Source organism: Oncorhynchus gorbuscha, linkage group LG23 (genome assembly GCF_021184085.1).
Source record: "Oncorhynchus gorbuscha isolate QuinsamMale2020 ecotype Even-year linkage group LG23, OgorEven_v1.0, whole genome shotgun sequence".
In the NCBI taxonomy this organism is placed as follows: Eukaryota; Metazoa; Chordata; class Actinopteri; order Salmoniformes; family Salmonidae; genus Oncorhynchus; species Oncorhynchus gorbuscha.
The window spans coordinates 64,569,767-64,595,703 of record NC_060195.1 but is presented as its reverse complement, the minus strand read 5'-3'; the positions used below and the strand labels follow the sequence as shown (position 1 = coordinate 64,595,703).

The 25,937-nt window shown below is 47.1% G+C and overlaps 1 protein-coding gene across 11 annotated transcripts in view; it reads right to left on the bottom strand.

Moving 5' to 3' along the window:
- mcf2la (mcf.2 cell line derived transforming sequence-like a) overlaps positions 1-25,937 on the bottom strand; it is a 75,856-nt gene that overhangs the window by 22,916 nt on the left and 27,003 nt on the right. For all 11 annotated transcript variants that reach the window (XM_046323523.1, XM_046323516.1, XM_046323520.1 and 8 more), the window contains 3 exons: positions 19,022-19,105; positions 15,400-15,514; positions 9,562-9,652 (listed from right to left, as the gene is read on the bottom strand). In XM_046323523.1, the coding sequence (XP_046179479.1) occupies positions 9,562-9,652; positions 15,400-15,514; positions 19,022-19,097 (282 nt within the window). In that variant the 5' untranslated portion in view covers positions 19,098-19,105. The remainder of the gene's footprint in view (positions 1-9,561; positions 9,653-15,399; positions 15,515-19,021; positions 19,106-25,937) is intronic.

The following is a 25,937-nucleotide window of genomic DNA, read 5'->3' as shown; positions in this document are numbered from 1 at the left end:
GTTAGTGGCTTGTTGTAACAGGAGTGGTGAATTACTCTGCTCTACAGGGGTGGTCTTCAATCGATACCGCAAGACTAGCTAAATAATAATAATATATGCCATTTAGCAGACGCTAGAGTAGGACAACCTTCCTCAGCCTCAGGCACACAAACAACACTACCCGCTGTAGAACCTACACCCCCACAGTGATGCAGCATCACCACACTCTACTGCTGCTGGCTACAGCTGACATATATAGCAGGCTGAGTGGGCATAACACTGATCCCTGGAGGAGTGGAGGGGGGAGGGATAGCGCTTCAACCAACAGGTGCAGCAAATAATATCCACTACATGTTTTAAAACAGGTTCATCTCTCCCTTGTTTTAGAATATAGGTACTTTTATTGAATTCTTTGGGTTGAAAATACTGAGAAGAGAGTTCGTCAGAAAACCCAGAATCCACACGGCAACTGACAGCAGCCTGAATATAGCATATTGTCTGAACCAGAGCCACACACACACACACACACACACACACACACACACACACACACACACACACACACACACACACACACACACACACACACACACACACACACACACACACACACACACACACACACACACACACACACACACACACACACACACACACACACACCTATGTATTTACTTGGACAGTGAAGCTAAAAATGCATTTGCAGTTTATTTTGGTGGTGTTTATAGGCATAAAATTACACCCCCCCCCCAAAAAAAATGCTAACCTCCCCTGCTATTGGTAATGGTGAGTGGTAAGCATGTTTTGGTGGCATGATCTCATTAACGTAGAAGTGTTCAGAAACATATTCTATTCTTATTTACAGTAAAAGTGACCAGAAAAGGACAATACGTTATTTACCATTAATTTCTATTGGGCACAACAATCTGAAACACAGACAAAACAAACTGCAAATGCACCCAAGTTTACTGAGCCTCAACCTTGATGTAGTCATTGTGTGCCAGGAATATGGGACCAAATAAAACATTTTGAACTAAAACCAAATACTTATGACACCTTCAAATTGGGGGACTTTAATTTCTAAACAGTAAAACAGATACAGTCTTCAGAAAGTATTCATACCCCTTGACTTATTCCACATTTTATGTTACAGACAGAATTTTTCTCACCCCAAATCCAGATACAAGATGTAATCGACGTCAAAAAGTTATTCTACAAAGTATTCACTCAGGGGTGTGAATATTTCTGTAAATTAGATACTTCTGTATTTCATTTTCAAGAAATTTGCAAAATCTTCTAAAAACACATTCTCACTTTTGTCATTATGGGGTATTACTGCTTCCCAGAGACTAGCCCACTACATCCACACACAGCTGCTTACCAACCCTGCAAGACCACGTTGCCATGGAAACTGCACTCCTTGGGAGAAAGAGATCAGGTTCCACATAGCGACGTTTTCCACGTCTGTCACAGAGCCAGTCTATTTTTTATTAATGAATTGCATCTAGTAAATAAAGGACTGCTCTTTCTCATTGAAAAAACATGTGTCAATGACCAGGTTTCGAACCTGGAGCTCAAGACTGCTTTAGCCCACTGAGCTATAGACCTAGGCATTTGCTCTGGGAGCTAACACGTGTCTTCAGGTGTCAGGCAAGGACACTCAAATCTGAATGTATTACTGAACTACCACCGCAAAATCAATGAAGAGATCCTGAGAGATAAAACGTGTTAATCTTCATTACCTCTCATTATTTATCTCCTAATCAATGATCCAGCACACGGTCACACTGTCTGTCCTGCACATGACACTCAAACAAATGACTTGATCTGTTTGGGACTGATGGCTGTATGGGACTGGAGCAAGCCTGCTGTGATTAGAGCTTGACTGTTATTAGGCTCCTCCTCTAAGTAGATTTGATCCTTACTTGCATATAATATGACCCTTTCCTATCACAGTAACCCATCAATATTTTTGGAGAGCTTGGAGTTTACTGACACTAAAATCATAAAAGCACTTTAACAGCGGGCGGGTGAACGTTAAAAAACATTTACTGAGAACATGGAAGGAGGGGCTGCTTCTTGACCTTCAAACTGTGATTTCCATAACAATACCATTCCATGTAGTCTGACTCTGGTGTAGCCAATGAAAGCTCATGTTAAACCCAGCTACACAGTATATGATATACTGTCGGAAGTAATAATGGAACACTCTCTCCCCCATCACACCCAGCTGAGTAGCCTGACACCACTACTATCTCTCCCCACCACACCCAGCTGAGTAGCCTGACAACTATCTCTCCCCATCACACTCAGCTGAGTAGCCTGACAACTATCTCTCCCCATCACACCCAGCTGAGTAGCCTGACAACTATCTCTCCCCCATCACACCCAGCTGAGTAGCCTGACAACTATCTCTCCCCATCACACCCAGCTAAGTAGCCTGACAACTATCTCTCCCCATCACACCCAGCTGAGTAGCCTGACATGACTATCTCTCCCCCATCACACCCAGCTGAGTAGCCTGACACCACTACTATCTTTCCCCACCACACCCAGCTGAGTAGCCTGACAACTATCTCTCCCCATCACACTCAGCTGAGTAGCCTGACACCACTACTATCTTTCCCCACCACACCCAGCTGAGTAGCCTGACAACTATCTCTCCCCCATCACACCCAGCTGAGTAGCCTGACAACTATCTCTCCCCATCACACCCAGCTAAGTAGCCTGACAACTATCTCTCCCCATCACACCCAGCTGAGTAGCCTGACAACTATCTCTCCCCCATCACACCCAGCTGAGTAGCCTGACAACTATCTCTCCCCCATCACACTCAGCTGAGTAGCCTGACACCACTACTATCTTTCCCCACCACACCCAGCTGAGTAGCCTGACAACTATCTCTCCCCATCACACTCAGCTGAGTAGCCTGACACCACTACTATCTTTCCCCACCACACCCAGCTGAGTAGCCTGACAACTATCTCTCCCCATCACACCCAGCTGAGTAGCCCGACACCACTACTATCTTTCCCCACCACACCAAGCTGAGTAGCCTGACAACTATCTCTCCCCATCACACCCAGCTGAGTAGCCTGACACCACTACTATCTTTCCCCACCACACCCAGCTGAGTAGCCTGACAACTATCTCTCCCCATCACACCCAGCTGAGTAGCCTGACACCACTACTATATTTCCCCACCACACTCAGCTGAGTAGCCTGACAACTATCTCTCCCCATCACACTCAGCTGAGTAGCCTGACATGACTATCTCTCCCCTTCACACCTCGCTGAGAAGCCTGACACCACTATCTCTCCCCATCACACCCAGCTGAGAAGCCTGACACCACTATCTCTCCCCATCACACCCAGCTGAGTAGCCTGACACCACGATCTCTCCCCCCATCACACCCAGCTGAGAAGCCTGACACCACTCTCTCTCCCCATCACATCTCGCTGAGAAGCCTGACACCACTATCTCTCCCCATCACACCCAGCTGAGAAGCCTGACACCACTATCTCTCCCCATCACACCCAGCTGAGTAGCCTGACACCACTATCTCTCCCCCCACCACACTCAGCTGAGTAGCCTGACAACTATCTCTCCCCACCACACTCAGCTGAGTAGCCTGACAACTATCTCTCCCCATAACACTCAGCTGAGTAGCCTGACAACTATCTCTCCCCATCACACTCAGCTGATTAGCCTGACACGACTCTCTCTCCCCATCACACCTCGCTGAGAAGCCTGACACCACTATCTCTCCCCATCACATCCAGCTGAGTAGCCTGCCACCACTACTATCTTTCCCCACCACACTCAGCTGAGTAGCCTGACAACTATCTCTCCCCATCACACTCAGTTGAGTAGCCTGACACGACCATCTCTCCCCATCACACCCAGCTGAGTAGCCTGCGCCCACTACAATCTCTTCCCCATCACATCCAGCTGAGTAGCCTGACACCACTACTATCTCTCCCCATCACACCCAGCTGAGTAGCCTGACACCACTACTATCTCTCCCCATCACACCCAGCTGAGTGGCCTGACACCACTACTATCTCTCCCCATCACACCCAGCTGAGTAGCCTGACACCACTACTATCTCTCCCCATCACACCCAGCTCAGTGGCCTGACACCACTACTATCTCTCCCCATCACACCCAGCTGAGTAGCCTGACACCACTACTATCTCTCCCCATCACACCCAGCTGAGTAGCCTGACACCACTACTATCTCTCCCCATCACACCCAGCTCAGTGGCCTGACACCACTACTATCTCTCCCCATCACACCCAGCTGAGTAGCCTGACACCACTACTATCTCTCCCCATCACACCCAGCTGAGTGGCCTGACACCACTACTATCTCTCCCCATGCTGCTCATCTCCCTAGCAGGTACCATCTCTCTCACACACCCCCCTCCTCCTCCTCATCCTCTCCCAGCCCAGCCCCACTCCCTCCCCTGCCTCCCCCTCCTCCTCCCCAGCCCAGCCCCTCTACTTCCCCCTGCCTCCCTCCTCCTCCTCTCCATAACCCAGTCCCTCTACTTCCCCCTGCCTCCCCCTGCCTCCCTCTCCATAACCCAGTCCCCCTCTACTTCCCCCTGCCTCCCTCCAGCCCCTCTAGCCCAGCCCCTCTAGCCCAGCCCCCCACCCCCGCCCCCTCCTCCTCTCCATAGCCCAGCCCCTCTACTCCCCCTGCCTCCCTCCTCCTCTCCATAGCCCAGCCCCTCTACCCCCCTGCCTCCCTCCTCCTCTCCATAGCCCAGCCCCTCTACCCCTGCCTCCCTCCTCCTCCTCTCCATAGCCCAGCCCCTCTACCCCTGCCTCCCTCCTCCTCCCCATAGCCCAGCCCCTCTACTTCCCTACTTCCCCCTGCCTCCCTCCTCTCCATAGCCCAGCCCCTCTACACCCCCGCCTCCCTCCTCCTCTCCATAGCCCAGCCCCTCTACCCCTGCCTCCCTCCTCCTCCTCTCCATAGCCCAGCCCCTCTACCCCTGCCTCCCTCCTCCTCCTCTCCATAGCCCAGCCCCTCTACCCCCTGCCTCCCTCCCCCTCCTCTCCATAGCCCAGCCCCCTACCCCCCCTGCCTCCTCCCCCTCCTCTCCATAGCCCAGCCCCACTCCCTCCCCCCTGCACGCCCCCTCCTCCTCCCCATAGCCCAGCCCCTCTACTTCCCCCTGCCTCCCTCCTCCTCCTCTCCATAACCCAGTCCCTCTACTTCCCTACTTCCCCCTGCCTCCCTCTCCATAGCCCAGCCCCTCTACTTCCCCCTGCCTCCCTCCATAGCCCAGCCCCTCTACCCCCCCCCTGCCTCCCTCCTCCTCTCCATAGCCCAGCCCCTCTACCCCTGCCTCCCTCCTCCTCCTCTCCATAGCCCAGCCCCTCTACCCCTGCCTCCCTCCTCCTCCCCATAGCCCAGCCCCTCTACTTCCCTACTTCCCCCCACCTCCCTCCACCTCTCCATAGCCCAGCCCCTCTACCCCTGCCTCCCTCCTCCTCTCCATAGCCCAGCCCCTCTACCCCTGCCTCCCTCCTCCTCCTCTCCATAGCCCAGCCCCTCTACCCCCCCTGCCTCCTCCTCTCCATAGCCCAGCCCCTCTACCCCCCCTGCCTCCCTCCTCCTCCTCTCCATAGCCCAGCCCCTCTACCCCTGCTTCCCCCTCCTCCTCTCCATAGCCCAGCCCCTCTACCCCTGCCTCCCTCCTCCTCCTCTCCATAGCTCAGCCCCTCTACCCCCCTGCTTCAGTACCATGCAGTGCAGTGCCTAGGGGTGAGTAATGACACCAACCCTCTGCTCCTCATACTGGTAATCACAATCACAATCAAAATCACAGACACTTCATGTTTGAGGGTGTGAGTGGGTGAGAATGTATGTGTGTGTGCCTTTGCCCTTGGACCCACCACAGTGATACTGTCCTCTACTAATCAGCAGGTTTCCCCAGCCTGTTTACACACTACTATCACTGTAGGAAAATCAATGAACACACCCACACTTAACAGAGGCTTACAGAGGATGACTGTCCTACCTCAGCAATGTTAACAGCTCAACACCAGCCTCCTCCCCTCCCTTGTCACATGGACATATCCAATTGGCTGGAATGGGCCGTTATGGCTGGAATAGTCCATTATTATTGGGGGGCTGACAGGCCCATATAAGGAGAATGATGGAGACATTATGGTTTGCTGATGGGAGATGGGTGAGCTAAAAGGTTAACATTAGTCAATGTTATATTTATAGAAAAGTAATATTTATGTTTTGTTTCTCTGTTTCATAACTCTGCATTTATTACCAATATTATGAAGATCCCAGATGTGAAGCCTGTATCAAGTTATTATGATGATGATTCCTGGAACTCATTGTGGGTGTTTCATGTTCATCACCTATCCCCTCCCTAGTCAAATCACCCTATCCCCTACCTTGTCAAATCACCCTATCCCCTCCCTAGTCAAATCACCCTATCCCCTCCCTAGTCAAATCACCCTATCCCCTCCCTAGTCAAATCACCCTATCCCCTCCCTAGTCAAATCAGCCTATCCCCTACCTAGTCAAATCACCCTATCCCCTCCCTAGTCAAATCAGCCTATCCCCTACCTAGTCAAATCAGCCTATCCCCTCCCTAGTCAAATCCTATCCCTCCCTAGTCAAATCACCCTATCCCCTCCCTAGTCAAATCACCCTATCCCCTCCCTATCAAATCACCCTATCCCCTCCCTAGTCAAATCACCCTATCCCCTCCCTAGTCAAATCACCCTATCCCTCCCTAGTCAAATCACCCTATCCCCTCCCTAGTCAAATCACCCTATCCCCTCCCTAGTCAAATCACCCTCCCCTCCCTAGTCAAATCAGCCTACCCCCTCCCTAGTCAAATCAGCCTACCCCCTCCCTAGTCAAATCAGCCTACCCCCTCCCTAGTCAAATCAGCCTATCCCCTCCCTAGTCAAATCAGCCTATCCCCTACCTAGTCAAATCAGCCTATCCCCTACCTAGTCAAATCAGCCTATCCCCTACCTAGTCAAATCAGCCTATCCCCTACCTAGTCAAATCAGCCTATCCCCTACCTAGTCAAATCAGCCTATCCCCTACCTAGTCAAATCAGCCTATCCCCTCCCTAGTCAAATCACCCTATCCCCTCCCTAGTCAAATCACCCTATCCCCTCCCTAGTCAAATCAGCCTATCCCCTCCCTAGTCAAATCAGCCTATCCCCTCCCTAGTCAAATCACCCTATCCCCTCCCTAGTCAAATCACCCCCTAGTCAAATCAGCCTACCCCCTCCCTAGTCAAATCAGCCTACCCCCTCCCTAGTCAAATCAGCCTACCCCTCCCTAGTCAAATCAGCCTATCCCCTACCTAGTCAAATCAGCCTATCCCCTACCTAGTCAAATCAGCCTATCCCCTACCTAGTCAAATCAGCCTATCCCCTACCTAGTCAAATCAGCCTATCCCCTACCTAGTCAAATCAGCCTATCCCCTACCTAGTCAAATCAGCCTATCCCCTACCTAGTCAAATCAGCCTATCCCCTCCCTAGTCAAATCAGCCTATCCCCTCCCTAGTCAAATCAGCCTATCCCCTCCCTAGTCAAATCAGCCTATCCCCTCCCTAGTCAAATCAGCCTATCCCTCCCTAGTCAAATCAGCCTATCCCCTCCCTAGTCAAATCAGCCTATCCCCTCCTAGTCAAATCAGCCTATCCCCTCCCTAGTCAAATCAGCCTATCCCCTCCCTAGTCAAATCACCCTATCCCCTCCCTAGTCAAATCACCCTATCCCCTCCCTAGTCAAATCAGCCTATCCCCTCCCTAGTCAAATCAGCCTATCCCCTCCCTAGTCAAATCACCCTATCCCCTCCCTACTCAAATCAGCCTATCCCCTCCCTACTCAAATCAGCCTATCCCCTCCCTAGTCAAATCAGCCTATCCCCTCCCTAGTCAAATCACCCTATCCCCTCCCTAGTCAAATCACCCTATCCCTCCCTAGTCAAATCACCCTATCCCCTCCCTAGTCAAATCAGCCTATCCCCTCCCTAGTCAAATCAGCCTATCGCCTCCCTAGTCAAATCACCCTATCCCCTCCCTACTCAAATCAGCCTATCCCCTCCCTACTCAAATCAGCCTATCCCCTCCCTACTCAAATCAGCCTATCCCCTCCCTAGTCAAGGTTGAAGTGTGTGTGATGTTGTATAATCTGAAAGGAGGAGATGCTAGTGCCCTCCTGCAGGTTGAAGTGAGTGTGATGTTGTATAATCTGAAAGGAGGAGATGCTAGTGCCCTCCTGCAGGTTGAAGTGAGTGTGATGTTGTATAATCTGAAAGGAGGAGATGCTAGTGGCCTCCTGCAGGTTGAAGTGAGTGTGATGTTGTATAATCTGAAAGGAGGAGATGCTACAGTCCCCTCCTGCAGGTTGAAGTGAGTGTGATGTTGTATAATCTGAAAGGAGGAGATGCTAGTGCCCTCCTGCAGGTTGAAGTGAGTGTGATGTTGTATAATCTGAAAGGAGGAGATGCTAGTGCCCTCCTGCAGGTTGAAGTGAGTGTGATGCTGTATAATCTGAAAGGAGGAGATGCTACAGTCCCCTCCTGCAGGTTGAAGTGAGTGTGATGTTATATAATCTGAAAGGAGGAGATGCTACAGTCCCCTCCTGCAGGTTGAAGTGAGTGTGATGTTATATAATCTGAAAGGAGGAGATGCTAGTCCCCTCCTGCAGGTTGAAGTGAGTGTGATGTTGTATAATCTGAAAGGAGGAGATGCTACAGTCCCCTCCTGCAGGTTGAAGTGAGTGTGATGTTATATAATCTGAAAGGAGGAGATGCTAGTCCCCTCCTGCAGGTTGAAGTGAGTGTGATGCTGTATAATCTGAAAGGAGGAGATGCTAGTGCCCTCCTGCAGGTTGAAGTGAGTGTGATGTTGTATAATCTGAAAGGAGGAGATGCTACAGTCCCCTCCTGCAGGTTGAAGTGCGTGTGATGTTATATAATCTGAAAGGAGGAGATGCTAGTGCCCTCCTGCAGGTTGAAGGGAGTGTGATGTTGTATAATCTGAAAGGAGGAGATGCTAGTGCCCTCCTGCAGGTTGAAGTGAGTGTGATGTTGTATAATCTGAAAGGAGGAGATGCTAGTGCCCTCCTGCAGGTTGAAGTGAGTGTGATGTTGTATAATCTGAAAGGAGGAGATGCTAGTGCCCTCCTGCAGGTTGAAGGGAGTGTGATGTTGTATAATCTGAAAGGAGGAGATGCTACAGTCTCCTCCTGCAGGTTGAAGTGAGTGTGATGCTGTATAATCTGAAAGGAGGAGATGCTACAGTCTCCTCCTGCAGGTTGAAGTGAGTGTGATGTTGTATAATCTGAAAGGAGGAGATGCTACAGTCTCCTCCTGCAGAACTAGGCTAGTAGTTACAGCTTCGCCAGACACCTCACAGAGAAGGCTGCACTCTGCCACTACTCTGATATACAAAGGTTTCCTGTCGCTCAGCACATCTCGAACACCTGTTAAAGTGTATGTCCTAATAGATTACACACACACATCCTCAGCATAACGAGGCGTGCATACACACAAACACACACACGGTGGGTTACTCACTGCAATGCGTAGCAGGGTCCCCTTGACGGCGGTCCATCTGTCCTGGCGGCGGTCGATGACCAGGATGAAGCCCACTCCAGACGCTGTCACACTGCAGGAGAGCGAGACACGGTCACCACAGCAACATGGATGTGTGTGCATGTTACCACGGTTACATGGATGTGTGTGTATGTGTGTATCCTCCTAATGACAGGACCCTTGACTGCGCCAAGATCACAGGCTACCCACAGGCAGTGGCATTAGAACGGCCCGCTCAATCCCTGTGTGTGTGTGTGTGTGTGTGTGTGTGTAGAATGTGTACAAAAGTACGAGGAGAGTGTCGCTGGCAGCACACGTTTACATCTCAGTCAATTAGCAGATGCTCTTAACAAGAGAGACAACCTCACACACAGAAATGTGAGAGTCAATGCTGCTGAGGTGGTCCATGTACATCAACACAGCCATGAGCAAATCCATCATCCATCCATCACCCTGCTGTGCACACACACACACACACACACACACGGTAGAAAACACACTACCAAAATGTTGCCTCTTCCTCAGGTTAATCCCATTGATGTCACACGACAGGATACGTCTGTTATTCCCAAATGTTATTCCCAAAACCTCCTCAATAGAATGTAATCTCCTTCTCCCATTCCTTTTCTCTGTTATTCTGGTTTTCCCTCTCTGCAGATCCCGTTTGTTAAGCACCAGTGTTCTGTTTACAGCTCTGATAGAACGGGAGCCAACCACCAAGCCCCCCCCCCCTAGAACAACGCTCCTCTGCCTACCCGCTTCTCTACACCAGCCAATCAACTCAGCCCTGCATCTCCTGCTGCTCCCCCGTAGCCTATCACAGAGCAGCATATGGGTGATGGACAGCGGTGGCGGTAGTGTATTTGAATGGCTCATAAGCAGAGGGGGGCGGGACATCTGATGGAAAATGAGATGGGATCCATCCCCCTTTATGTGGTAGGTGAGGGAACTGCAAAATTGTCATTAATTCAATTGCCGCCATGACAGTAGTGCGCACACACACCTTTCTTCTCTCTCTCTCTCTCTCTCTCTCAAATACAACACTCTGATTCAGATATAAACTCATAATAATTAAACACCCAGGACACCCCGTCTACACCCCCACTTTCTCTTTTATATCTCCTCTTCCAGCTCCCTCTTTCTACCCCCTTATAGTCACTCACGCTTTTGGTCTGGCGAGTGCGCTAGAGAGAGAGAGAGAGAGAGAGAGAGAGAGAGAGAGAGAGAGAGAGAGAGAGAGAGAGAGAGAGAGAGAGAGAGAGAGAGAGAGAGAGAGAGAGAGAGAAAGCAAGAGTGAGAGAGAAAGGGAGAGGCACAGAGAAAGAGAAGGAAAGCGAGGGAAGCTAGCTAGAGAGCACAATAGAGAAAGAAAGCACCCCCTCTCTCTCCTCTCAATTCAATTCAAGGGGCTTTATTGGCATGGGAAACATATGTTAACATTGCCAAAGCAAGTGAGGTAGATAATATACAAAAGTGAAATAAACAAAAATGAACAGTAAACATTACACTCACAGAAGTTCCAAAATAATAAAGACATTACAAATGTCATATTATGTATATATACAGTGTTGTAACGATGTGCAAATAGTTAAAGTACAAAAGAGAAAATAAATAAGCATAAATATGGGTTGTATTTACAATGGTGTTTGTTCTTCACTGGTTGACCTTTTCTTGTGGCAACAGCTCATAAATCTTGCTGCTGTGATGGCACACTGTGGTATTTCACCCAATAGACATGGGAGGTTATCAAAATCGGGTTTGTTTTCAAATTCTTTGTGGATCTGTGTAATCTGAGGGAAATATGTCTCTCTAATATGGTCATACATTGGGCAGTAGGTTAGGAAGTGAAGCTCATGTTCCACCTCATTTTGTGGGCAGTGAGCACATAGCCTGTCTTCTTTTGAGAGCCAGGTCTACCTACGGCGGCCTTTCTCAGTAGCAAGGCTATACTCACTGAGTCTGTACATAGTCAAAGCTTTCCTTACGTTTGGGTCAGTCACAGAGGTCAGGTATTATGCCACTGTGTGCTCTCTGTTTAGGGCCAAATAGCATTCTAGTTTTCTCTGTTTTTTTGTTAATTCTTTTCAATGTGCCAAGTAATTATCTTTCTGTTTTCTCATGATTTGGTTGGGTCTAATTGTGTGCTGTCCCAGGGCTCTGTGGGGTGTGTTTGTGTTTGTGAACAAAGCCCCAGGACCAGCTTGTTTAGGTGACTCTTCTCCAAGTTCCTCTCTCTGTAGGTGATGGATTTGTTATGGAAAGTCTGGGAATCACTTCCTTTTAGGTGGTTGCTGAATTTAACGGCCTAATTCTGCTCTGCATGCATTATGATAAATGACTTAAATGTAAATGTAAATTATTTGGTGTTGTTGTAATGGATCTCTTCATCGTCTAACGACGAGTATGAAATATCGGACCAATGCGCAGCGTGTTAAGTGTCCATGTTCATTTATTAACTGAATACACAAAACAAAATAATGAACCTAAGTACGAACCTAAGTATGGTTCTCAATCAGAGACAACGATTGACAGCTGCCTCTGATTGGGAACCATACCAGGCCAAACACATAGAAATACCAAACATAGAACAAAAACATAGAATGCCCACCCCAACTCACGCCCTGACCAACCTAAAATAGAAACATACAAAAGGAACTAAGGTCAGGACGTGACACTTGTACGTTGTACACAGAGGATATTTTTGCAGAATTCTGCGTGCAGAGTCTCAATTTGGTGTTTGTCCCATTTAGTGAATTCTTGGTTGGTGAGCGGATCCCAGACCTCACAACCATAAAGGGCAATTTGTTCTAACTGATTCAAGTATTTTTTAGACAGATCCTAATTGGTATGTCAAATTTTATGTTCCTTTTTGATGGCATAGAATGCCCTTCTTGCCTTGTCTCTCAGATCGTTCACAGCTTTGTGGAAGTTACCTGTGGCGCTGATGTTTAGGCCAAGGGTTGTATAGTTTTTTGTGTGCTCTAGGGCAACAGTGTCTAGATGGAATTTTGTATTTGTGGTCCTGGGGACTGGACTTTTTTTGGAACACCATTATTTTGATCTTACTGAGATTTACTGTCAGGGCCCAGGTCTGGCTGAATCTGTGCAGAAGATCTAGGTGCTGCTGTAGGCCCTCCTTGGTTGGGGACAGAAGCACCAGATCATCAGCAAACAGTAGACATTTGACTTCATATTCTAGTAGGGTGAGGCCGGGTGCTGCAGACTGTTCTAGTGCCCTCGCCAATTCGTTGATATATATGTTGAAGAGGGTGGGGCTTAAACTGCATCCCTGTCTCACCCCACGGCCCTGTGGGAAGAAATGTGTGTGTTTTTTGCCTATTTTAACCACACACTTGTTGTTTGTGTACATGGATTTACAATGTTGTATGTTTTTCCCAAACACCACTTTCCATCAATTTGTATAGCAGACCCTCATGCCAAAGTGAGTTGAAGGCTTTTTTGAAATCAACAAAGCATGAGAACACTTTGCCTTTGTTATGGTTTGTTTGTTTGTCAATTAGGGTGTGCAGGGTGAATACGTGGTCTGTCGTATGATAATTAGGTAAAAATCCAATTTGACATTTTCTCAATACATTGTTTTCACTGAGGAAATGTACAAGTCCGCTGTTAATGATAATGCGGAGGATATTCCCAAGGTTGCTGTTGACGCATATCCCATGGTAGTTATTGGGGTCAAATTTGTATCCACTTTTGTGGATTGGGGTGATCAGTCCTTAGTTCCAAATATTGGGGTAGATGCCAGAGCTGAGGATGATGTTAAAAGAGTTTTAGTATAGCTATTTGGAATTTGTTGTCTGTATATTTGATCATTTCATTGAGGGTTGGAGAGTTTTTATTTTGTCCTGTAGTTCCTTCAAGGTAATTGGAGAATCCATCTCTCTCTCACATCAGAGGTACATGGGGCTGGAGGGCGGCAGTATCCACAGGAGAGTTGTCTGCTTTATGAATACCCTCTGGTCTTAGTAACATGATCACACATATCATCACCCAGTCACACACCACAACTGAATATATACATCTCAGGTAGAACCTCATTCATGCATTTGATACAGATGGGTTCCCCCCGGCTGTAACGAATGGATAGTATATGATACTATATTACTTAGAAATATATGTTTTCTTTCTTGTTTTGTCAATTCAAATCTGTCCGGAATTACATCTATACAGAACTAATTTCTATGACAAACTGCTTCCATATAGTAGCTGAGCCCTGGAGTCTTTTAACTAACAGACCCGATTAGATACACAGGGAGTCTCTTTCATTAACACCGCCACCTCCTGTCCTCCACACCAGTCATGCTCCGTCTCTCCAAGCCCCCCCCTCCGGCCAACTCCCACAGGAGTCAGGGGTTTAAAGGTTTCACCATTAGCTAATGGGGAGGGGAGGATATGGTCCATTTTATAACTTTTTTTTTTTGTTATTCAACATTTGATAATAGCAGGGATTCCTATTGAGATGGAGAATATTGTGCGATATCTGGACAGAAAGACAGTTCCTGTATAGAAACAGGACAAGCATAACGTCCAGGACATACACCTCATGTACCAGGACATACACCACATGTACCAGGACATACACCACGTGTACCAGGACATACACCACGTGTACCAGGACATACACCACGTGTACCAGGACATACACCACGTGTACCAGGACATACACCACGTGTACCAGGACATACACCACGTGTACCAGGACATACACCACGTGTACCAGGACATACACCACGTGTACCAGGACATACACCACGTGTACCAGGACATACACCACGTGTACCAGGACATACACCTCGTGTACCAGGACATACACCTCGTGTACCAGGACATACACCTCGTGTACCAGGACATACACCTCGTGTACCAGGACATACACCTCGTGTACCAGGACATACACCTCGTGTACCAGGACATACACCACGTGTACCAGGACATACACCACGTGTACCAGGACATACACCACGTGTACCAGGACATACACCACGTGTGCCAGGGCATACACCACATGTGCCAGGACATACACCACGTGTGCCAGGACATACACCACGTGTACCAGGACATACACCACGTGTGCCAGGACATACACCACGTGTATCAGGACATACACCTCATGTGCCATGACATACACCACATGTGCCAGGGCATACACCACATGTGCCAGGACATACACCACATGTGCCAGGACATACACCACATGTGCCAGGACATACACCACGTATACCAGGACATACACCACGTATACCAGGACATACACCACGTATACCAGGACATACACCACGTATACCAGGACATACACCACGTATACCAGGACATACACCACGTATACCAGGACATACGGGGCGGCAGCGTAGCCTAGTGGTTAGAGCGTTGGACTAGTAACCGGAAGGTTGTGAGTTCAAACCCCCGAGCTGACAAGGTACAAATCTGTCGTTCTGCCCCTGAACAGGCAGTTAACCCACTGTTCCCAGGCAGTCATTGAAAATAAGAATATGGTCTTAACTGACTTGCCTGGTTAAATAAAGGTAAAAAAATAAAAATAAATAAAAATACACCACGTGTACCAGGACATACACCACATGTACCAGTTGCAGCAACGTTGAAGTGTATTATAGATGCCAACTATAATGGTTAAGATACAGTCCTGCATAAGACAAGTTCACTTTGTTGTAGGGAGATTCATTGTTCTGTTCAGACAAAGGAACTGTGAAAATAGTTTTACACTGACATCTGCTGGTTGGCATTGTTACCACACCACTTCCTCAACTATACAAAGTAATGACAAGAATGCATTGTGTGTGTCACCTGGGCACACTGGTCAGGTAGGTCAGCACGTTGTGGAACTCTTCCTCCTGGAGCTCGTCAAAAGCAGGGAATTCTGGGAACACGATGATGGGACTGCCGTTCTCAGCTCGACCCCCTGGGAAAGAAATTGGGGACGTTTGATTGATTAATTGATTCAATTTGTTCAACAAGGAAATAATTTTGCCCTCAATTAGACAGCACGTACAACCCCCCATATCACCCTTTCAGACCCGCACAGAATAGACATAGTGACAAGCTTTGGAATCCTTTAATTTCATGCGTTTTAAAACGTTCATGTACACCATATTCATAATGTCCATTACTCTTCTGATAGATATAGCTAACATACACCCCCCCCAGTGGAATGAACACACAGAGCAGCGGTTCCAGCCTCTCCTTGGGGACCCTCAGCTGTTCCATGTATTTGAACTATTCCACAGTTAGCACACCGGATTCAACTTGTCAGCTAATCATCAAGCCCTTTGTGAAACGTCTGGGGGTCCCGATGAGAGGTTTTGAGAACCATTGACCCAGAGGAATCATGTGACAGTCTGAGTGGGGGAGGGGAAGATTAGAGGATGAGATATAGGATCTGTCTTCTCTCACAAAGCCTGGTGTTACTGCGGCTCTGCAGGCTGCAATAAATAGTATTTTCTATTTTTATTCTTCCTTTTTAACTCTGCGTTGTCGGGAAAGGACTCGCAAGAAAGCGTTTCACGGCAAAGCCTACACCCGTTGTATTCGGCGCCTGTGACAAATCAAATTTGACTTGATTTAGTGCTAAAGGAGGGAACAGGGAATGAGAAATGAACAGGTGTGAGTAGAGACAAACAGACAGGCGGTCTGTGTGAATCTCTGCACCAGCCGTGTCACTAGAGCAGAACCAGAGCACTGTGCCCTGATCCATCTGGTACCAGATGTGTCACTAGAGCAGAACCAGAGCACTCTGACCTGATCCATCTGGTTCCAGCCGTGCCACTAGAGCAGAAGCAGAGCACTGTGCCCTGATCCATCTGGTACCAGACCACTAGAGCAGAACCAGAGCATTGTGCCCTGATCCATCTGGTACCAGACCACTAGAGCAGAACCAGAGCATTGTGCCCTGATCCATCTGGTACCAGACCACTAGAGCAGAACCAGAGCATTGTGCCCTGATCCATCTGGTACCAGACGTGTCACTAGAGCAGAACCAGAGCACTGTGCCCTGATTCATCTGGTACCAGACCACTAGAGCAGAACCAGAGCATTGTGCCCTGATCCATCTGGTACCAGACCACTAGAGCAGAACCAGAGCATTGTGCCCTGATCCATCTGGTGCCAGACCACTAGAGCAGAACCAGAGCATTGTGCCCTGATCCATCTGGTACCAGACGTGTCACTAGAGCAGAACCAGAGCACTGTGCCCTGATCCATCTGGTACCAGACGTGTCACTAGAGCAGAACCAGAGCACTGTGCCCTGATCCATCTGGTACCAGACGTGCCACTAGAGCAGAACCAGAGCATTGTGCCCTGATCCATCTGGTACCAGACGTGTCACTAGAGCAGAAGCAGAGCACTGTGCCCTGATCCATCTGGTACCAGACCACTAGAGCAGAAGCAGAGCATTGTGCCCTGATCCATCTGGTACCAGACGACTAGAGCAGAAGCAGAGCACTGTGCCCTGATCCATCTGGTACCATGTGTGTATGTGTGTCAGGTAGACACCTGCCTGAGTAGGCGACTAGAGGAGGACCAGAGGTTAATGATTACAACACAAAACAAGGCCTGGAGACACAGACAACCTCCAGGGGAGAGGACATACAGAGACAACCTCCAGGGGAGAGGACATACAGAGACAACCTCCAGGGGAGAGGACATACAGAGACAACCTCCAGGGGAGAGGACATACAGAGACAACCTGGAAGGAACAGAAACACAGCAGGAGTCTTTAATGACACAGCTAAAACAGTAGCGCTGCGTCACACTCTCATCCGCTGGGCTTGGAGTCATTCTAGTGGCGTACCAAGGCTGTAGAAGTATGAATTACAACTAGACCAAGGGTCATCTTCATCAGACTTAGCTGTGTGCTCATATGACTCCTCATCATAGGGTGGGCAGCTGTCATGAACAAACACACGCATCACCCCTGGCAACCACGGAGTTATTAAACACACTGACAGAGAGATGTGAAGACAAACAGTCTCTACACAGACTGTATGCAACCTAAGAACAGGTTCCCAGGCAAGACATGTAACAGCAACCATAAAACAGTTAGGAACTGAACCTCGTGAAACTCAGTTAGGAACTGAACCTCGTGAAACTCAGTTAGGAACTGAACCTCGTGAAACTCAGTTAGGAACTGAACCTCGTGAAACTCAGTTAGGAACTGAACCTCGTGAAACTCAGTTAGGAACTGAACCTCGTGAAACTCAGTTAGGAACTGAACCTCGTGAAACTCAGTTAGGAACTGAACCTCGTGAAACTCAGTTAGGAACTGAACCTCGTGAAACTCAGTTAGGAACTGAACCTCGTGAAACTCAGTTAGGAACTGAACCTCGTGAAACTCAGTTAGGAACTGAACCTCGTGAAACTCAGTTAGGAACTGAACCTCGTGAAACTCAGTTAGGAACTGAACCTCGTGAAACTCAGTTAGGAACTGAACCTCGTGAAACTCAGTTAGGAACTGAACCTCGTGAAACTCAGTTAGGAACTGAACCTCGTGAAACTCAGTTAGGAACTGAACCTCGTGAAACTCAGTTAGGAACTGAACCTTGTGAAACTCAGTTAGGAACTGAACCTTGTGAAACTCAGTTAGGAACTGAACCTCGTGAAACTCATTTAGAGACACACACACACGCACACTCTCGCTCTCAACGGGTGGAGTGTTAAATTCAGTCACACACTCAGCAGCCAATCACAGCAGCACATAGTGCCACACACACTTGGCTCTTCTAACTGTTGCCGGGCCAGGTTGCCAAGTGGATCACAGTGTCGATTAATTATTCACGGGCCGTCTATGTGCCGTTATTATCCGTGGTAACCCGATGTAGGGCCCTATCTGGGTTGGCATCGCCGTAGTAACGGAACAAACTGAGTTGGCCCAACTCTTTGGAAATAAGGGTCTGGTGTGGAACGGTTTCCCTCAGTTTACCCCCAAAGGTCGGATCGTTGCAAAAGTCTTAGTTTAGTTAAGTCATTTAGTTAAGTCATTTAGTTAAGTCATTTAGTTAAGTCATACAACAGAAATCAGTTTGAACAACCCTGCTGTACTCTATCTGGCAGCCAGAGTGCTATCCCTGTACTTTTATAAATAGGAAAATGCCGACGGATTATGTTTTGATGTTTAGGCCAGCTACTTCACTCAGCTACTTCACTCAGCTACTTCACTCAGCTACTTCACTCAGCTACTTCACTCATACAGTGTGATATGATTGCTGCTCCATCAGTGGCTGTGTCAGCTTTGGGGATGGTTCACTGTTATTAGCTTCTGCCATATTGCTTAAGCTTTTTCCATCTGTGAAGTGAGATCTTCAAGGGCCTTGGCATAGCGTTGGGATTGGCTCACTCGGATGTTTGGGATTGAACCACTATGAGAGGTAACTATGAAGGAGGGAGCGATGGAGGGAAAAGAAAAAGACTGACCTGAGAGGAAAGCAAACCGTTTCCTGAGGTCAGGATCGATGTCTGCAGCAAACAGACGATCACTCTCCTGCTGCATGATGTCATCTGGAAGATAAGAGACAAAAAACATCAACTACAGTTACAGTAACACAGTATTTACAACAATAGATGACAGATACAGTAACATACAGTATTTACAAACAATAGATGACAGTTACAGTAACATACAGTATTTACAACAGATGACAGTTACATACAGTATTTACAACAATAGATGACAGATACAGTAACACAGTATTTACAACAATAGATGACAGATACAGTAACAGTATTTACAACAATAGATGACAGATACAGTATTTACAACAATAGATGACAGATACAGTAACACAGTATTTACAACAATAGATGACAGATACAGTAACAGTATTTACAACAGTAGATGACAGATACAGTAACAGTATTTACAACAATAGATGACAGATACAGTAACAGTATTTACAACAATAGATGACAGATACAGTAACACAGTATTTACAACAATAGATGACAGATACAGTAACACAGTATTTACAACAATAGATGACAGATACAGTAACATACAGTATTTACAACAATAGATGACAGTTACAGTAACATACAGTATTTACAACAATAGATGACAGATACAGTTACATACAGTATTTACAACAATAGATGACAGATACAGTAACACAGTATTTACAACAATAGATGACAGATACAGTAACACAGTATTTACAACAATAGATGACAGATACAGTAACAGTATTTACAACAATAGATGACAGATACAGTAACAGTATTTACAACAATAGATGACAGATACAGTAACACAGTATTTACAACAATAGATGACAGATACAGTAACACAGTATTTACAACAATAGATGACAGTTACATACAGTATTTACAACAATAGATGACAGATACAGTAACACAGTATTTACAACAATAGATGACAGATACAGTAACAGTATTTACAACAATAGATGACAGATACAGTAACACAGTATTTACAACAATAGATGACAGATACAGTAACAGTATTTACAACAATAGATGACAGATACAGTAACAGTATTTACAACAATAGATGACAGATACAGTAACATACAGTATTTACATGAATAGATGACAGTTACAGTAACACAGTATTTACAACAATAGATGACAGTTACATACAGTATTTACAACAATAGATGACAGATACAGTAACACAGTATTTACAACAATAGATGACAGTTACATACAGTATTTACAACAATAGATGACAGATACAGAAACACAGTATTTACAACAATAGATGACAGTTACAGTAACATACAGTATTTACATTAATAGATGACAGTTACAGTAACATACAGCATTTTATTTTATTTTTATTTTTCCTTTATTTTACTAGGCAAGTCAGTTAAGAACAAATTCTTATTTTCAATGACGGCCTAGGAACAGTGGGTTAACTGCCTGTTCAGGGGCAGAACGACAGATTTGTACCTTGTCAGCTCAGGGATTCGAACTTGCAACCTTTCGGTTACCAGTCCAACGCTCTAACCACTAGACTACCCTAGTAGCCTACATCAATAGATGACAGTTACAGTAACATACAGTATTTACATGAATAGATGACAGTTAGTAACATACAGTATTTACAATGAAAGATGACAGTTACATACAGTATTTACAACAATAGATGACAGTTACAATAACACAGTATTTACAACAATAGATGACAGTAACATACAGTATTTACATGAATAAAGCATCGTATTAGTCACACAGACACCTGGAATGACATGACAGAGAGAGGAGCAGAGGAACCACTGACCCACTTCTCAAGGAGAAGTCCCCCCAAATCCCCCCTTTTCTCCAACTTTCAGTCCCAGTCTCAGTGAGGAAGAGAGAGGGGAGGAGCAGAGACCCACTGACCCACTTCTCAAGGAGAAGTCCAAAACAGATTATTATAATCCACTGTGCATGGAGAGGGGAGGAAATACTAATCCCTCCTCTCAGCCTCTCCCCTCTCAGCCTCTCCCCTCCTCCCCTCTTCCCCCCCCTCTCCTCCTCTCAGCCTCTCTCCTCCCCCCTCCCCTCCTCGGCCTCTCACCTTCTCCCCTCTCCCCTCCTCCCCTCAGCCTCTCCCCTCCTCCCCTCTTCTCCTCCCCTCAGCCTCTCCCCTCTTTCCTCCTCCCCTCTCCCCTCTTTCCTCCTCCCCTCTCCCCCTCTCGCTTCCTCACTGAGACTGGGGGGTAGTGTATGGTGAGAGGTGAGGGTGGTTGCAGGGGGTAGTGTATGGTGAGAGGTGAGGGTGGTTGCAGGGGGTAGTGTATGGTGAGAGGTGAGGGTGGTTGCAGGGGGTAGTGTATGGTGAGAGGTGAGGGTGGTTGCACGGGGTAGTGTATGGTGAGAGGTGAGGGTGGTTGCACGGGGTAGTGTATGGTGAGAGGTGAGGGTGGTTGCAGGGGGTAGTGTATGGTGAGAGGTGAGGGTGGTTGCAGGGGGTAGTGTATGGTGAGAGGTGAGGGTGGTTGCAGGGGTAGTGTATGGTGAGAGGTGAGGGTGGTTGCAGGGGGTAGTGTATGGTGAGAGGTGAGGGTGGTTGCAGGGGGTAGTGTATGGTGAGAGGTGAGGGTGGTTGCACGGGGTAGTGTATGGTGAGAGGTGAGGGTGGTTGCAGGGGGTAGTGTATGGTGAGAGGTGAGGGTGGTTGCAGGGGGTAGTGTATGGTGAGAGGTGAGGGTGGTTGCAGGGGGTAGTGTATAGAGCTGTGGCATCATGTGTGCTGAGGGATGGGATCAGAGTACTAAACAAACACATAGTTCAACGTGTTTCTCCAGTTTTAGTATGATCTGTAACAGTCACTGAAGACATTGGCCAACATCTTCTGACATCACTGGTATTTTCAGGGTCTTTATGCCAGGGATTAAACATGCACACTTTCCCACTACCCACCTCCCTCCCTCCATCCTTTAGTGTGTCTAGGCCCTGCCTGGGAAACGAATACCACTGATTGTCCCAGTAAAAGCCACCGATGTTTCTCACACCAGGGCAGAGTGAACCACAAACCCACACATCTACCCACATAGGCTGAAAGAGCATCAAAGGATCACCAAGGTATATTGAGACATTGACAGTTGCATGAACACCAACTCTCACACAAACGGTAGAGAGAGACCATTGTTTCAACAACAGTAGCATCTCCAGGATAAAGAGCTTATAAAACACCCATTGGGTGTTGAAATACTCCGCTGTGTAGTAACTAACTCTCTTGCCTGCAAAGCACTGTGTGTTTACTCTGTCAGTGGGTCATTAAACCAGGCTTTTCATCTGTCTAGATATAGCCACGGTGCAGTGGCGACCCGTCATTCAAGGGGTGGTTGCAGTTTTGAGCCCCACCGGTTTAGCAAAAAAAAAATATATGTTTTGCATGTTATTTATACATTTTGCATATCAGTTTGCAAACAATGTTAAAAATGGTCTCTATTTTGTATTTTAAAATTATTTTATTATTTATTTTTGTTATTTTACCCTTTTTTTCTCCCCAATTTCGTGGTATCCAATTGGTAGTTACAGTCTTGTCTCATCGCTGCAACTCCCGTACGGACTCGGGAGAGGTGATGCAGTGCATTAGACCACTGTGCCACCCGGGAGAACCTTTTTTTGCTTTCTTGAGTAAGGCAGCTCCAAAATGCATGTTTCAGCCTAGCTCAGTGCTTTCTGTGGTGGTGGGTCAGCCAGCGTAGGTGGTTGGTTGTTGGTAGTTGCGCCGTGATTGGCTCAGTGTTCTGTCACTCATGGGAACACTGCGTCACCACAATATCGCGACTTGTGCCGCGTTCAAAACAACTGGAAACTCGTAACTGGAAACTGGGAACTCTGAACAAGCTCAGACTGGGAAAATGCGGTCATACAACTCGGAATTCCAAGTCGGGAACTCGGGCCTCTTTCTTGAGCTCCGACCTGAAGATCACGGATGTCATGATTCAACCTTGTTTTTTTTCTGAGTTCCCAGTTGTCTTGAAAGCACCATAAATCCAGAGAATGTCAGACTTTGAGGACAAAATTTAATGACAAAATTAGCCCACGAAGGACCGCGGCGCCACCTTCCTGTTGAAGTGAGCACAGCACAACAAGGTGAGTCCAAAAATGAATTGTATGCTGCTGCATCAATGATGTAATATGCCAGGGTGTTCTGGCCATGAAGAGGCTTTTATTCTCTATTTTAGTTAGGCCAGGGTGTGACTAGGGTGGGCATTCTAGTTTCTTTATTTCTATTTCTTTGTTTTTGGCCGAGTGTGGTTCCCAATCAGAGGCAGCTGTCTATCATTGTCTCTGATTGGGAATCATACTTAGGCAGCCTTTTTCCAACCTGGTTTTTGTGGGTAGTTGTTTTCTATATAGTTTATTTGCCTTACAGAACTGTTCGTCTTTCACTTTGTAAATTTGTTTGAGTGTTTTGCTAAATAAAAATCATGAACACTTACCACGCTGCGCTTTGGTCCGATCCTCATTCCGACGAGAGCCGTAACATATGTACACATAGGTAACATATATACATTGTAGCTAAGACAGTAATACTAAGTGTATGTTATGTCGCAAGCTGTTAGTAGCCCATGTGCCTCACTCTAATAATTTGTTCCTTTTCCCCCTACTGTTCTGACTTGGTGGTGCACATGTAGCCTATAGCCTGTTTTAGATTAATGTAATCATGAATATTGTAAGAGCTTTTATTGTCTGCTTATATGTCTCCTTTATTTATCCTACGGTTCTGACTTGGTGTACCGGGAGAATACTGTAAGAACGGCCAATGTTCTGAATTCTGTCGCTGTACCTTTCAAAAGTGCTGAACAAACAGTTATATTGGCTATGTCTGTCCGCTCTGTCATTAATGTCTTAATAGAAATTACGGATGGCCTCTTATCCGCTCGTCGTCCCATTTGTATATCTCAATTGTCAACAGAAACCACATTTGTTTAAGCAAGTCAGCCATATCAGCTTTGTGTTTTAAAAGGGCAGTAAATGAGGCTGAATGAACTGTTTTGCTGCCAGACAAGGCTTTGCTGATAACCAGGTGTAGCAGTGGTAAGGTGTTGAGACAGCTTTATGTAGGCCCTAACAGTTTGTGTGCATCGTTTGTCACTGTTATAATGCAATTAATGTATTGTTTAGTATTGTGTAGTGTGGCTTTGCTGGCATGAATATGTTTTTTCTTGAGTTTGCCCTACCAAGATTTACATGCTAAAATCGCCACTGCCAAGGTGAGCTTAATTTTTTTTATTACTCTCTATTCTTAACTCATTTTAATAAAAACTATTTGCAGTGATGATAAATTGCTTCTAACTAATGCTTATGTACCTGTTTAGGTTTGATACCAAATCAACCATCATCAGTATAAACCAGAAAACCCCGTGGTCACGTTTCAGGAGGGACTGACTTCAGGTCTCAGGGAAGGTGACGTCAACCTGCCAGGCTTAGCTACCTCCATCCAGCTGGAGCCGGGAAGACTAGCATCCACACAGTGAGTGGGTCCATAGGGATCAAGGCTGAGAAACACTAATGCAGTCTATTCTAGAACCATAGACATGCATGTTGGCAGTCACTGTCAGTATTCAGTCTGATGTTGGTGTAATGCATCAGGACAGGTGGCCAGGCAGCCCTGGGTGGTAGGTAACAGCTCAGTCTTACTACAGCCCTGGGTGGTAGGTAACAGCTCAGTCTAGCAGCCCTGGGTGGTAGGTAACAGCTCAGGCTAGCAGCCCTGGGTGGTAGGTAACAGCTCAGTCTAGCAGCCCTGGGTGGTAGGTAACAGCTTAGTCTTACAGCCCTGGGTGGTAGGTAACAGCTCAGTCTAGCAGCCCTGGGTGGTAGGTAACAGCTCAGTCTTACAGCTCTGGGTGGTAGGTCACAGCTCAGTCTTACAGCTCTGGGTGGTAGGTCACAGCTCAGTCTTGAGGTCGATGGGAGCCAAGGATGATGCCGCCCCCCCCCACTCATTTACAATCAGGTCAGGGGACTAATCAGTGAAAGTCAAGGGTTACAATGTGAGGATAGAGCTGACATGAAAACAGACAATCATTTATACTCTATGCAAAACATTTCTATTAAGGTTTTACATCTTGTCATATTCCTTCCTGTCTGGTAACTATTGTATAACCTCACAGATTTACAGCTCTGATCTGGATGGATGACAGCTCACAGAGAGGAGGGGGAGGAAAGGGGAAAAGGAGGAGGGAGAGAAAAGGGGGAAAAGGAGGAGGGAGAGAAAAGGGGAGAAAGGAGGAGGGAGAGAAAAGGGGAGAAAGGAGGAGGGAGAGAAAAGGGGAGAAAGGAGGAGGGAGAGAAAAGGGGGAAAAGGAGGAGGGAGAGAAAAGGGGGAAAAGGAGGAGGGAGAGAAAAGGGGGAAAAGGAGGAGGGAGAGAAAAGGGGAGAAAGGAGGAGGGAGAGAAAAGGGGAGAAAGGAGGAGGGAGAGAAAAGGGGAGAAAGGAGGAGGGAGAGAAAAGGGGAGAAAGGAGGAGGGAGAGAAAAGGGGAGAAAGGAGGAGGGAGAGAAAAGGGGAGAAAGGAGGAGGGAGAGAAAAGGGGAGAAAGGAGGAGGGAGAGAAAAGGGGAGAAAGGAGGAGGGAGAGAAAAGGGGAGAAAGGAGAGGGAGAGAAAAGGGGAGAAAGGAGGAGGAGAGAAAAGGGGAGAAAGGAGGAGAGAAAGAGGGGAGAAAGGAGGAGGGGGAGAAAGGAGGAGGGAGAGAAAAGGAGAGAAAAGGAGGAGGGAGAGAAAAGGGGAGAAAGGAGGAGGGAGAGAAAAGGGGGAAAAGGAGGAGGGAGAGAAAAGGGGAGAAAGGAGGAGGGAGAGAAAAGGGGAGAAAGGAGGAGGGAGAGAAAAGGGGGAAAAGGAGGAGGGAGAGAAAAGGGGAGAAAGGAGGAGG